The sequence below is a fragment of the Globicephala melas genome, chromosome 12 (genome assembly GCF_963455315.2).
Source record: "Globicephala melas chromosome 12, mGloMel1.2, whole genome shotgun sequence".
Classification (NCBI taxonomy): domain Eukaryota; kingdom Metazoa; phylum Chordata; class Mammalia; order Artiodactyla; family Delphinidae; genus Globicephala; species Globicephala melas.
The window spans coordinates 59,843,119-59,858,273 of NC_083325.1; the positions used below are offsets into that span (position 1 = coordinate 59,843,119).

At 39.8% G+C, this 15,155-nt stretch overlaps 1 protein-coding gene across 6 annotated transcripts in view; it reads left to right on the forward strand.

Moving 5' to 3' along the window:
• The window catches only part of ATL2 (atlastin GTPase 2), a 62,743-nt gene that overhangs the window by 18,077 nt on the left and 29,511 nt on the right, over positions 1-15,155 (forward strand). For 5 of the 6 annotated variants that reach the window (XR_009566135.1, XM_030857900.2, XM_030857896.2 and 2 more), the window contains exon 2: positions 11,905-12,149. The exons of the other annotated variant lie outside the window; for it this stretch is intronic. Coding sequence is in view for 4 of the 5 variants with exons in the window: in XM_030857900.2 (XP_030713760.2) it covers positions 11,905-12,149 (245 nt within the window). In the remaining variant the exon portion in view is untranslated. The remainder of the gene's footprint in view (positions 1-11,904; positions 12,150-15,155) is intronic. 6 annotated transcript variants of the gene reach the window in all.

The following is a 15,155-nucleotide window of genomic DNA, read 5'->3' on the forward strand; positions in this document are numbered from 1 at the left end:
CAGGGTAGGGTTATTGAAAGTAAAGCCATTTCAATTTGAGGCTTTGCCTGTTTGTGCTTATAAGAGAGGCAGCAATGGGGCTTTAACCAGTTTTGCTATCTGTTGTGTTTATAGGCAGTTCCAGCTTTTTTACCCCCATTCGGTTGAGAGAACCACATTATTCCTATAGGAAAAACACAATTTGCTTTATAATGTTAAACTTAAACAAAATGTTCCTGACTGAGCATTCTCTAAGAAGTATATCATAGATATATTATGTAAGCAAATATATAGGAACTGTAAACCTTTTTGATTAGTTTCCAGCATTAAATTATGTATTGTATACAAGGTACCCCACTGTACTCTAAAATATGCAAGCAGCACATCATTTTTTTTGAAAACTATCTGCAAAATTCACTGTTTAAGCATTTAATAATTTGCTACTATAGAATTAAAGGGACTTCTGGGACTAAAGGGACTACACTCTTTGTTTTCTTAAAGCTGCCTAGATTATGAATAGACAGTTCATACAAGAGGAAACAAACATTATACATGGAAAAATGGTCAGCCTCGGTCAATTATATGCATGTTAAAGCAAAATGGGGCCTTCCCTGGTGGCGCAGTGGTTGAGAATCCATCTGCCAATGCAGGGGACACAGGTTCGATCCCTGGTCCAGGAAGATCCCACATGCCGCGGAGCAGCTAAGCCCATGCGCCACAACTACTGAAGTCGGCGTGCCTAGAGCCTGCGCTCCGCAGCAAGAGAAGTCACCGCAATGAGAAGCCCGTGCACCGCAATGAAGAGTAGCCCCCACTCGCCACAACAAGCCCGTGCGCAGCAACAAAGACCCAATGCAGCCAAAAATAAATTAATTAAATTAATTTTAAATTTATTTTTAGTTTATATTTAAAAAACAGAAGTAATTTTGTCAGTATGGATGCACATATCAATGGAAAATGATTTTTAGGTGTTTGATTCAATTATTGGAAAACTTAAGTATGTTTGGAACAACTTGTGTATGTGAATCTACCTCTTCAGTTGTAAATTTTATGAAATCTAAGTGATCATGTGTTTTTGATAAGCATTTAGTGTCTGAATTGAAAGGTGCTGTAAGTGTAAATACACAGTACATTTCAAAGACAGTATGAAAGAAGAATGTAAATATCTTAATTTTAAAATACTGATTTTGAGTCCAAATGAGAGTATGTTGGATATATTGGGTTAATAAATAAACTAATATTAAAATTGTTTTCTTCTTTTTACTTTTTAGTGACTAAGGAAAACTAAGTTACATGTGGCTTATCTATCATGTGGACAGGGCTATCTGTTCTATAGTCTTAGTGGTAATTTTTTGTCTCCTTATAGCAGTTACTGAGAGAGGGTTGTTAATATCTCCAAGTATGATTATGCATTTGTCTATTTTTCTCTTTAATTGTCTGAATTTTTGCTTCATGTATTTTAAATCTCTTATTTAGGGTTATTATGTTTTTCTGATGTTGACCCATTTTATATCTAGAAGTACTTTTACTCTTGAAGTCTACTTTGACATTCATATAGCAGCACCATTTTTCCTATGGTTATTTGCATATGTATCTTTTTTCCTACCTTTTACTTTCAACCTGTCTCTGTCTTTATATTAAAAGTGCCCCTGCTCAGACTTCCCTGGTGGCGCAGTGGTTGAGAGTCCGCCTGCCGATGCAGGGGACGCGGGTTTGTGCCCCGGTCCGGGAGGATCCCACATGCCGCAGAGTGGCTGGGCCCGTGAGCCGTGGCCGCTGAGCCTGCGCATCCGGAGCCTGTGCTCCACAACGGGAGAGGCCACAACGTTGTGCGAGGCCCGCATACCGCAAAAAAAAAAAAAAAAAAAAGTACCCCTACTATACACAGTATGTAGGGTTGTTTTTGTTTTTGTTTTTGTTTTTTTTTGCAGTACGCGGGCCTCTCACCGCTGTGGCCTCTCCCGCAGCGAAGCGCAGGCCCAGCGGCCACGGCTCACGGGTCCAGCCACTCCGCGGCATGTGGGATCCTCCCGGACCGGGGCACAAACCCGCGTCCCCTGCATCGGCAGGCGGACTCTCAACCACTGCGCCACCAGGGAAGCCCCAATATATAGTTTTGCTTCTGTTATCCAGTCTGACAATCTCTGTCTTTTTTGAATGTTTAGTGTATTTACATTTAATGTAATCATTGATTTAGTTGGGTTTAAGTTTGCCATCTTCCTGTTTTTTTTCCATTTGTTCCTTTTGTCTTGTTTTTTCTTTGGGTTAATTGGATATTTTTTAATATTTCATTTTGGTTCCTCATTGGCTTATTTAGCTATACCTCTTTATTTTTTTAGTTATTGCTCTAGAGCTAACAGTATGTATCTTTAATGTATCAAAGTCCATTTAGAATCAGTGTTTTTACCACTTTCCACTTCAAAATCATAATAACCTTAGAATGAATTTAATTACTTGTCCCACAACATTTGTCTTAATTTTTAAAAACCCCACCTTACAATCTATTATTTTTCTTCTAAATGATCAGTTATCTTTTAAGGAAATTACTTGGGGGAAACAACCAGTCTTTTATTTTTGTACCCATTTATTTACTACTTTGCATACTATAGGAGGGAATGAAGAGGCTTTCCATTTGGTATCATTTCTTTTCAGCCTGAAGAATGAAGAACATCATTTAGCATCTCATGTAGTACACAATTGCTGGTGACAAATTTGCTTAGCTCTTTTGCTCATTGTCTTTATTTTGCTTTCATTTTTCAATAATACTTTCACTGAATATACAAGTCTGAGTTGACATTCTTTTTTTTCTTTAAGCACTCTAAGGATATCATTTTATTGTCTTCTGGCTTCCATTGCTTCTGATGAGAAGCAGTCATTTGAATTATTCCCTCCACCACACCACTTTTTTTAAAAAATATAAATTTATTTATTTATTTTTGGCTGCATTGGGTCTTCGTTGCTGTGCCTGAGCTTTCTCTAGTTGCAGCGAGTGGGGGCTACTCTTTGGTGCACGGGCTTCTCATTGCGGTGGCTTCTCTTGTTGCGGAGTACGGGCTCTAGGTGCGCGGGCTTCAGTAGTTGCAGCATGCGGGCTCAGTAGTTGTGGCTCGCAGGCTCTAGAGCGCAGCCTCAGTAGTTGTGGTGCATGGACTTAGTTGCTTCGCGGCATGTGGGATCTTCCCAGACCAGGGCTCGAACCCATGTCTCCTGCATTGGCAGGTGGATTCTTAACCACTGCGCCACCAGGGAAGTCCCCATCACACCACTTCTTTAAAAATTTTCCCTTTACCTTTGGTTTTTAGCAGTCTGACTGATGTGGTTTTCTTTGTGTTTACCCTGCTTGAGGTTTGCTGAGCTTCTTGGATCTGTAAGTCTCTGTCATCAAATTTAGTAACATTTTGACTATTATATCTTCAAATATTTTTTCAGTATTTTTTCTCTTTGTTCTCCTTCTGGGACTCTAACTGCATATTGGATGTAGCTCTACAGGTCCCTGAGACTCTGTTAGTTTTTCTTCATTCTTTTTTTTTTTTCTTCTTTGAATTAGAGAACTTTGGTCTGATTTCAAGTTCACTGACCCTTTGTTCTGCTGTTTACAATCTGCTGTTAAGTCTATCCAGTGAATATTTCATTTTAATTATTCTACTTTTCAGTTCTAGAATATTCGTTTTTTAGTAGTCAGTTTATTGGCTGAGGCTTCCTAAGTATTCACTTATTAAGAACTTATTTTCCTTTAAATCCTTGAACATATTTATAATGTCTTCTTAAAAGCTTTTATCTGCTAAGTTGAACATCTGGGCCATTGCAGGATTGCATTTATTTATTTATTTGTCTATCTATCTATATATTTATTTATGGCTGTGTGTGTATTCGTTGCTGTGCGCAGACTTTCTGTAGTTGTGGTGAGTGGGGGCAACTCTTTGGTGCGCGAGCTTCTCATTGCAGTGGCTTCTCTTGTTGTGGAACACAAGCTCTAGGCACGTGGGCTTCAGTAGTTGTGGCACGCAGGCTCAGTAGTTGTGGCTTGCAGGCTCTAGAGCTCAGGCTCAGTAGTTGTGGTGCATGGGCTTAGTTGCTCCGCAGAATGTGGGATCTTCCCAGATCAGGGATTGAACCCTTGTACCCTGCGTTGGCAGGCGGATTCTTAACGACGCACCACCAGGGAAGTCCCAGGATTGCTTTCTATCAACTGCTTTTTTATTTTGTTGTGGTATGTGGGCCTCTCACTGTTGTGGCCTCTCCCGTTGCGGAGCACAGGCTCCGGATGCACAGGCTCAGCAGCCATGGCTCACGGGCCCAGCTGCTCCGCGGCATGTGGGATCTTCCAGGACCTGGGCATGAACCCGTGTCCCCTGCATCGGCAGGCAGACTCTCAACCACTGTGCCACCAGGGAAGCCCTATCAACTGCTTTTTTTTCTTTACTGTGGGCCACATTTTCTTCTTTCTTTGCATTTCTAATAATTTCTGTTCATATACTTTATGTTACACAGTGTGGAGATTCTGGATTCTGTTATCTAGTTTTTGTTGTTACTTGCAGTTCAGTTACTAATTGCTCTTGAGCTTTTGGAGGCTTGGCTTTATACTTTTTAGTGTGGATCTGTGGGAAGCTTAGAGGCAATCCTCCTAACTTGGGGGGCACTAAATCTCCAAACTGTCGCCCCTCTTTTCAAGTCTTAGTATTAGGCTTTGTTTGGGTGGATCTTCAGTAGGCCTTACTCTAGAACATCGTTTTTGATTTGTAGATGTGGCCTTTCTGGTGTTTCAGCTTGATGCCTGAAGTGTTCATCTGTTCATCATGGCTGGGCCAAAATGCCACAGTGTCCCAGTACTGTTTGACTTCTGGTATCTCTGTTCCTCTTACAACCCTGTAGTTGCTGCTTTTTGGTAAGCCTTGCATAGTGTGTTCCTCTGCACCTGTGAAGCTTATCGCCCTTGGCCAAGGACTTCTGGGCTCTACCTCTGCATAGTTCCTTTTTCTCTGTCCTGCTGCACAGCTTCCAACTGCTTTTAGTAGTCCTGAACTCAGATCTTTGCTTGTGCTTTGGTTCCCCACGCTGTTTAGGAAATTGTTCTTAGCAGAGTGTGGCAGTGGATGGGAGGCGTGTGTGTGTGTGACCTTTTCTCAAGGATTACTCTCTTCTGCCTGTTGTCCAGTGCTTGTAAAAAGGTGCCTCGTATATTTTGTTTAGATTTATAGTTTGTGGCAGAGGACCAGTCTGGTAGCAGTTACTCTAATGACTGGAAGAACAAGCCTCAAATGTTGTTTCTCTCTCCCCCCCAACTCCCAAGTGTACCTGTGTTTTTAAAAACAAGGCAAAACAGAATTGGGGAAGATTTGTACTACTTTGTGATTTGCCGTTTCCCCACTTATTTTATACTGAGTTGAAGACTGTCTTTGATTTTTTAAATGTGTGTATGTGGTTTAAAGCTGCATAATATGTCAACATGTAGTTAAGATATTAGGCCGGGACTTCCCTGGTGGTGCAGTGGTTAAGAATCCGCCTGCCAATGCAGGGGACATGGGTTTGAGCCGTGCTCCGGCAAGATCCCTCATGCCGCGGAGCAACTAAGCCCGTGCGCCACAACTACTGAGCTTGCGCTCTAGAGCCCGTGGGCCACAACTACTGAGCCCGTGGGCCACAGCTGCTGAATCCCGCACACCTAGAGCCCATGCTCTGCAACAAGAGAAGCTAACGCAATGAGAATCCCACACACCGCAATGAAGAGTAGCCCCTGCTCACTGCAACTAGAGAAAGCCCGCGCTCATCAGTGAAGACCCAATGCAGCCAAAAATAAATAAATTTATTTAAAAAAATATATTAGGCCAATTTCCAGTTTTAAGAAGTTTAACATTAGGGACTTCCCTGGTGGTCCAGTGGTTAAGACTCTGCACTCCCAATGCAGGGGCCCTGGGTTCTATCCCTGGTCAGGGAACTAGATCCCACATGCTACCACTAAAAAAAAAAAAAAAAAAGATCCCGTATGCTGCAGTGAAGATCCCACATGCCACAACTGAGACCCAGCACAGCCAAATAAATAAATATTAAAAAAGACATTTAACATTAATTTTCACTACCATAAATAACACTGATAAACCAACTTATATATCTGTGTTAGCATCTTTGTTTCTTATAATAAATATCTACAAATAGGTTTACCATGGTATAACCTTTTTAAGGCTTTTTAAAATATGTGCTGGATTAAACTTTTGAATACTTAGATACTATTTTCATTTTGTTATGGAGTATAAATGTTGAGGTCCAAGTACCAGACATCAAAATATCACTTTGCTTTTGTTGAATAGCTAATTTTTTTTGTTTTGTTTTGTTTTGTTTTTTTGCGGTACGCAGGCCTCTCACTGCCGTGGCCTCTCCCGTTGCAGAGCACAGGCTCCGGACGCGCAGGCTCAGCGGCCACGGCCCATGGGCCCAGCCGCTCCGCGGCATGTGGGATCTTCCTGGACCGGGGCACGAACCCGTGTCCCCTGCATCGGCAGGCAGACTCTCAGCCACTGCGCCACCAGGGAAGCACTGAATAGCTAATTTTTATAGATAGACTGAGTGCACTGAGTCCAGGCTACTATCCATAAAAATTTGTTACAAGTTTTTATTTGGAATGTGAATAATAAAAGTGAAATACTTTTGTTTCTCTTTCTACAAGTTTAGTTTTGGGTTGATGTAATCTAATGTTAGTAACATTGTAATGCAGATTTGTAGCACCTTTTTATTGTCATAGTTTATGATTAAGATTGAAGTTTGCAAATATACCTAGATTGGTCCTGAAGTGTAAATTTTCCTTTTGGAATGTGTGCTGAATGTATGAATTAAGATAAAGTATGATTAAATAGCAATAAAAAAAGACAGGTGTCTTTTTCTTTTTTTTAATAGACTTATTTTTTAGAGCCGTTTTAAGTTCACAGCAAAATTGAGCACAAAGTAGAGTCTGACCACATGCATGCGCACCCCCCAACCCCTGCCCCCCCCCCCCCCCGGTCCTCACACACCTGCAGCCTCTCACCCTGTCAGCATCCCACACCAGAGTGGTACACTTGTCACAATCAGTGAACTTTCATTGACACCTGATTATCACCCAAAGTGTGTAGTTTACATTAGGGTTCACTTTGGGGGTTGTATATTCTATGGGTTTTGACAAATGTATGATGATACAGCTCTACCATTAGCATCATAGAGAATAGTTTCATGGCCCTAAAAATACTCTTGTGTTCCACCTAGTCATCTCTCTTTCCCCACTTTTTTACCAAGACGGTGTCTTTTTGTAGGCCTTGTGGTAAATAGGTTAAGTATACTTAGTGTTAAGGTATGGAGAAATATTTGAGTTGATTGTCTGTATGTGTCTTTCAGCTTTGACCCTGAAAGATCCACGTCGGGGAGAACTGACTTGGAACAGTGAATTAGGAAAATCTGTTGGAGGGCTGAAATCTCTTTTTCCAGCAATCTCTTGGCATTAAAGAGTGGAAATAAAATCACTGTTCTCTACATAGAATTTAATTTCAGTTTAAGATCTTAGTGCTAAATTTAAAAAGACTTCCAATTGTAGGTGATCACAGAGTATTAATATTTATAGGTATTCTAAAGAAATTTGCATATAATTCTCTTTTATATGGTGGCCTGTATCAGTGTTTGATGAATGAAGTACTTTATCTGTAGTTCGTCCAAATTTAGTAGGGAAATTATGATGGGGGAGTAAATTTAGCTGAATCATGTCATTGTACTCCATGATACCTGTGAAACATATTCGCTACACTTCCCTTTAGAGGTCTGTTGACTAGAAGTAGTGACAAATATGCTGCCTGTATATCTGCAGTATCTATCTTGATTCGTGCTAATAAAAGAAAACTGGCCACTGTAGTCAATTAATTTAGGTGAAATTTTAAGGTAGCAAAGATTTCCTGCCAAATGGTTTATTTTTATTTTTAAGAAACCAACTAATGCTTTCTTTACATTAAGAATAAGACTACTTGTTGGTTTTAACAAAATCAGCAATCTCCAAATTTGGTCATTATGATACTTTAGCACTTATTAATTTTGAGTTCTTTTTAATTAAAATGTGTTACTTGGTAGAATTTCATACTTTTAATTGTAATTTTGTGATAAATATACTACTCTTGAGTTGCTAGCAGTATTTCCCCAAACTAATTATGTGAATGTCAAATTTGCTTATAAAACAGGTAGGGACATGTGTAAAACTCCTGAGTAAAATATGTAAATTTCATTCATTCAAGAAATATTTATTAAGCACCTGCTAGGTGCCAAGCGTGTTCTAAGTACTAAGAGAGTGGTCAGTAGGGTGACTGGGATCCTTATTTTTGTGGCACATATTTTCTATGGAGGGGGAGATATAAGGCACACATGTAAACAAATGAAAAAAGTTATTTTAAATACTGGAAAGGGCTGTGGGAAAAAACCCTGTTTTGTTAAAGTGATGGAGAGGGGTCTGTAATTTAGACTGAGTGGTTGAGGAAAGCCACATGGAGGAGATTAACATTCGCACTGAGACCTAGATGATGGAGAAGCAAGCCACGTAAATTTCTAGGGACAGAGCGTTCCAGACAGGGGAGAACACAGGACAAAGATTCTGGGGTGGGAAACAGGTTTGGCCTGTTCAAGGAACAGCAAGAAGGGCAGATTGCAGGGGCCAGATCACACAGAACTGGGGAGACTATGGTAAGGGATGTAGAAGATTTTTTTTTTCCCCTCTATTTTCTGGTTATGATGGGGAACTAATTGAGGGTTTTAAGCAGAGGATTGGCAGTCTAGGAGGGGAGACATGTAATAAATAAGTACTTACATAAATATTCAAATGATGGGTGGATTAAAATTGGGGGAGTGTAGGAGGACTGAATTTGGTTAGGAACCTTGGAGGAAGATATTCCTGAGAACATGACGTTTAAACTGAGATTTAAGGAATTAATTAGGGGAACAACATGGGAAAGAGTATTCCAGGCAGAGAAATATCATGGGTGAAATAAGGGTCTAGAAAGAGCTTAATAGCATAAGGATCTGAAAAAAGGTTAGCTTGTCTATTGGTAGTTTACACAGGGGAAAATAGCACCAAATGGGGCAGGAGAGATTTGGCAGTGAGTACAGGATTTTATGAGGCACATGTAGGATTTTAGTTGTTAATGCTCTGTAGCAGTGATTTTTAAGGAGAGTAACTTAATCACATTTACATTTAACCGTATTATTCAGTTTCTACTCTGTGAGGATTGGTTTGGAGGAGGGGGCAAGAAGGGAGACCAGTTCGATACCACCTTAAGTGAGATAAGATGGTGGTGATGATGAGAATAGGGATGGTATCAGAAGATTTTGAATGAAGACAAATTTAAGACCTTCGTTATTGGTTAGATTTAGGGGTAAGGAAAAGGAGGGATGTATCATGGACAGCCCTCAGGTTTGTGCCTGCAAATGGGTAGATGGTGATGTTGTTACACAGCTACACAGGTCAATTGAAGGTCACTGTAGAGTTTTAGCATTTTAAGGTGTAAATAAAAGCTTTTCTGTAGGATTGATTATTTTAGAATTACTGTCACCTTAATGACAAGCACCTGTAATGCTTACGATGTATCAAGCATATTTCAAATCATTTAATCCTGATGACAACTTAATGTGGTAGGTGCTATTATTATCCCCATGTTACAGATGAGGAAGCAGGCATAGAGAAGTTAAATGACACGCATCTAGGCCGTTTTGCTTCTTGGTTCATTCTTTTTTTAAAAAATTTATTTATTTTATTATTTTATTTATTTATTGCTTCTGGCAGCGTTGGGTCTTCATTGCTACATGCGGGCTTTTCTCTGGTTGCGGCGAGCGAGGGCTACTCTTCGTTGCAGCGCGCGGGCTTCTCATTGCGGTGGCTTCTCTTGTTGCGGAGCACGGGCTCTAGGCCCGCGGGCTTCAGTAGTTGTGGCACGTGGGCTCAGTAGTTGTGGCTTGTGGGCTCTAGAGCACAGGCTTAGTAGTTGTGGCACACAGGCTTAGCTGCTCTGCGGCATGCGGGATCTTCCCGGACTGGGAATCGAACCCATGTCCCCTGCACTGGCAGGCGGATTCTCAACCACTGTACCACCAGGGAAGCCCCTCCTGGTTCATTCTTAACCACTAATAGGTTTGGAAGGTTTTAATCACACAATTTGCATACTGTTTGGTAATATATTAAATTGGAATTTAACTATGTTGTACTTTTCCTGGAAGGTTTACTTTTTGTGCATTCAAATAGCATACCTGGCTATATCTGTATAGCATTGAAACAAGCAGTGATAATATCCTTTTTAATTAAATACTGTTTGCTTTTACTTTAAAAAATTCTCCTTTGAAACTGACTGCTCTTTATATTACATTATATTGTTACTGTTTGCAACAGCTTTTGAAATAGTGTTGATTTTGCTTTGTACAGTTAAATGTGCCTTGTGATGTGAAGGTAAAGACTCTAATAGTCTTTGCAAATCAAATAAGCTAGATGTTTCTTTCTGTAAAGAAATTAAAAATTCATTAATGTAAGTATATAATCTTCGTGCTGAGAATAGTGTTTGTGTGGATAAGGTATTGGTGCACTAATAATGTGCCACTCCTCAGTGGACTGGCTGTCTCCTCGGTGAGGAGGGGCTGTCATTGCATTGAACACGGTAGATACCGTATGTCTCCTTAGATTGGAAACTGGCACTTAGTAGACAATCTCAAGGGGAGAGTCTTAAAAATGTTGATGTGGGAGAGGATAAGATCCCCAGGAGTGTTGCTAGTGGGATCAAGCAATTGATAGGGAAGAAAGGCAGACAAGGTACATAGTCTCTGAAACTAGCTATTAAGTGGGTTTAAAAACAAACAAACAGGGCTTCCCTGGTGGCGCAGTGGTTGAGAGTCCGCCTGCCGATGCAGGGGACACGGGTTCGTGCCCTGGTCCGGGAGGATCCCACATGCCGCGAAGTGGCTGGCCCCGTGAGCCATGGCCGCTGAGCCTGCGCGTCCGGAGCCTGTGCTCCGCAACAGGAGAGGCCACAACAGTGAGAGGCCCGTGTACCACAAACAAGCAAACAAAAACCAGAAAACAAAACACAAACCTAAACTTTAAAAAACTCTCTCACCTGTTACATATTCTATAGTTATTTCTTCATCACTATTCAGTAAAGTTCTTCTGCAAAGGTTAACTTCTTTTGGTGTGCTGGGTGAACAAACGAGTTTATATAGCTGTTTTTTAGGAGCTATATAATTTTGAAGGGGTGTCTGTGGTGTTTGGTGAAAAAGGGCCCTAGAGACAGATGAATCTCTGCACCTCGTTGACTGTTCTTCTTATGTCTTCCACTAAAACATTAATCCTGTGCTTTGTTTTACTAAGGAATGCTATCCTTTTAGGTAACTCTTATTAAATTAGGGAACCATTAGCTTTATCATGTGTCATTTTTGGAAATTTCTTAGGACCTTAACCCTTGAAGTTTCAGAATGAAAAATAATGTTTACAATTTATATGTATATTTTAATCTTTGTAACTTGGAGTAATTTCCAGGTGATGCCTATAGGGAAATTGGAATCTGAATTATTAGGTGAAATTGATTTTCCACTCACTACATCTGGTTTGCATGTGCATACAGTAGCAAAAGTTGTTTATAGAATCACACAGTGTTCAGAACAGCTGTTGCGCACGTGTAGCTGTTAAGACCTGATTGAGATAGAGGCCTTACTTAGTATTCCTGCTTATCTCTCTATATAGTAAGAAACTGACTGGTATTCTTGGTCCTATTATAGAGGGAGTGAGAAATCCAGTGTGTGTTTGAGCATCACTTTTTGTAACTATTTCCAAATGACCTGTAATGGAGGAGAAGTTATTTGAAATTTTGCTTTCATTGTGATCCTTTAGGAAAAGTTTAGAATGCAGGAATTAAGGTAACCTGTTTCTCTCTTTTTTAACTCTAGGTGAGAATTATGAAGATGATGACCTAGTAAACTCTGATGAGGTTATGAAGAAACCATGTCCAGTACAGATTGTTCTTGCACATGAAGATGACCATAACTTTGAGCTTGATGAAGAAGCTTTGGAGCAGATATTGCTACAGGAGCACATACGAGATCTTAACGTAGTAGTGGTATCCGTGGCAGGAGCTTTTCGTAAAGGGAAATCATTTCTACTGGACTTCATGCTTAGATATATGTATAACAAGGTGAATAGTGTCTTTTAAATTGAACTGAGTTAAAAACAAAAATTACCAACCAATATTGTTTAAAAATAGTAGACAAAAAACAGTAAGAGCTGTATCTTTAATTTTACGAAAATACAGTTCTTGATAAGACTTCTCAGTTAAGACAGTAATGTAAGTTTGTTTGAGCTCTTGATTCTTCTTCATCTCCATAATTCCTTTTTGCATGTAGTACATACTGAGGCATATGGTTGAGCACCTGTGTTCCAAGCATTGTAGCTCTAACCTAAGATGTCTGAGTATACTCTAAAGTCTCTGAAGCACCGTTCAGTCTCTCGCTTTTTGTTATTTCCTTCCCCTTCTCAGTCGCCTTTACAACAGTGGGTGAAGTAGGCTGATAGAGACTTCTGTAAAGGTATACTTATGCTCCTCAAATAAGTCTCCTTCAGAGACTTACTTTTTGAGATAAGGTTCAGTTCCTTAAAGTGACTTCCATGGTCTTCCATGATCTCTGAGCCTCATCCCTTGTCTCTGTATGTCAGGTATACTATAGTTTTTGCAGTTCCTCGAGTATGTCGTGTTATCTCTCAAATGTTGCTGTACTGTTGGCTAATCTTTTTTCATAGGAAGCCTTCCTTGGTTTCTAAGGCTGTGTTATGACCATATGGCACAGGTCCTATGTTTCATTGATACTACTTTAGTTACTTATTTTTCCTGGCTAGTTTACTGTCAGGAGTGGGCTTTATCTTGGTTACCATATCTCCCATGCCTGGCACGATAATTGGCCCATAGTAAGAACTTATTTTCTATTTTGACTGATGAATCACCCTTTCTCTACACATTTTCACTTTTTGATGGTACCAGACAATTATTTCCCTCCCCTCCCTGACTTTGACTTTCTCCCCTGAACAAAAGCAAGAAAAAAAATTTTTTTTTCCCGCTTGAGTCAGAGTAGTTTTCTAACAGTTGAAAGTTGGGCTGAGGGAATGAGAGTTTGATAGGAACCAAGAAGGAGGAATTGGAAATTTGTAGTGGAGCACTTAAGGGGAAGGGCTTTATAGGAGTAGGCTTTAGACATTCAGAAGGCCACATGAAGGTGCTAGAAATAACACTTTGACAGAATTATGTAATTGTCTAAACATCTGTCAGGGTGTTCACCTTTACGTGTTCTGTGTAAATCTGTAACTGGATATGCATCCTACTTGAGATAAGTAATAAGGCAAACATTCCTAGTTGATTTTCAGGAAGCTTTTCAATATTCTTTCCATAGGGATCTCTTCAGGCATGTTCAAGCATGCCTGAGTATCAAGAATGTAGTTCATGATAAAGAACACTATTTGACACAAGTTGGAAATTGAGAAAGATATAGTATTTTAAGGTTTTTCCACTTAGACTTGATTATTTTCCAGCAATTTACATCTGAAATAGAGAAATGTATAAATAGTGACTTATTCTTTTTTTTTGTGACTTATTCTTTAAAAAAAGAAAGTCTGTACATTTAAAGATGATAAAGAATTTCTGTATTTTGAGGCTCTGACTCCTTAAGTTAGCTTGTGTATATTGTTTCTATCTGTGTCTGAGCTGTTCACTGCAAATGTATTTGATTCCAAGTAGGTCACAGACAGAATGTTAGAAGGGGAAGGAAGCTTAGATCACTTGTCTAGCAAGTTTCACCTTAGGTGCCATTTCTTATTTGATCTCTTATCAATTAGTAGTGGCTGTTCAGAGGGCGAGTAGCAGCCCACATGTGTTGTATATTTGTAATCTCTGAACTAATAGAATTTCCTCCTTTGTGGGTAAGATACTGAAGCCACAGAATGGTAAGGAGGACCTCAGGCTACACACCTAGTTAGTGGTTTCTAATCTAAATGTCTTTATTAATTTTCATTCATAAAGTTTCCATATAGGATTCCTGATGTAAATAATCTTATTCTGTCAATTGAAAATCACATTAAACAGTGTTTGATTTGGAGGAATAACAGGCTTCTACTTATACTGACTTAGTGGTGGGTCATGCTTTTCCTAGGAGATGAAAGTAAAGGAGAAAAAACAGTGGGATAGTTTTGGAATATTTCATTAACCTATATGCCTGCAAAGATGGGATGGTAGTTGAAGAAGGTGGGAGATAACAGTGGCTTTATACAGTCGTCCCTAGGTATCCCAGAGTGGGGGCGGGATTGGGGGGGCTATTGATTCCAAGACCTCCAATGGATGCCAAAATCCCTGGATGTCCAGGTTCCTTATATAAAATGGCGTAGTACAGTCAGCCCACTGTATCTGTGGGTTTCACATCGGGAGGACCTACTGTACTGATTTCGTATGTCTCCGGTATTGACTTGAGTCAATTTATGTAAAGCAGTTCACTAAAGGAGCCAAATGTAAATATTTTACTTCATGATTTAGAAATAGGTATGTGTTTTAATTTTGATTAGTTAGTAAAGGAATCATAACAAAGCTGAATGTGAGCTCTTTTCTGTTGGATAAAAACAAAAACTTCAGTAGCTAAGTTCTTAAAACCAAGAATATTCTGAGATTGTTACCAAACATTTCCAAATTACAGGGGAAATTCTGATTTTTAGGTCTCATTTTCTTGCAAAGTAAATAGCTTCCTACACAGGTTTTTTTTTTCCTTAAGCTGCTACTTGTATTATGAAAATAGGTTGGTTTTGCTTGAAATATAGAAGGAAAGAAATCAGTCTTTTGTAAACTTGAGAAGTGAATTAAAAGTTTTTCTAGAATAAAATTCCTTCATGTCATGTTCGAATTAATCGGTTATTTATTTTTAAGATAAATTTATTTTATTTATTTATTTTTGGCAGCGTTGGCTCTTCATTGCTGTGTGTGGGCTTTCTCTAGTTGTGGCGAGTGGGGACTACTCTTTGTTGTGGTGCGTGGGCTTCTCATTGCAGTGGTTCCTCTTGTTGTGGAGCACGGGCTCTAGGCGTGTGGGCTTCAGTAGTTGTGGCACATGGGCTCAGTAGTTGTGGTGCACGGGCTTAGTTGCTCTGGCATGTGGGATCTTCCCGGACC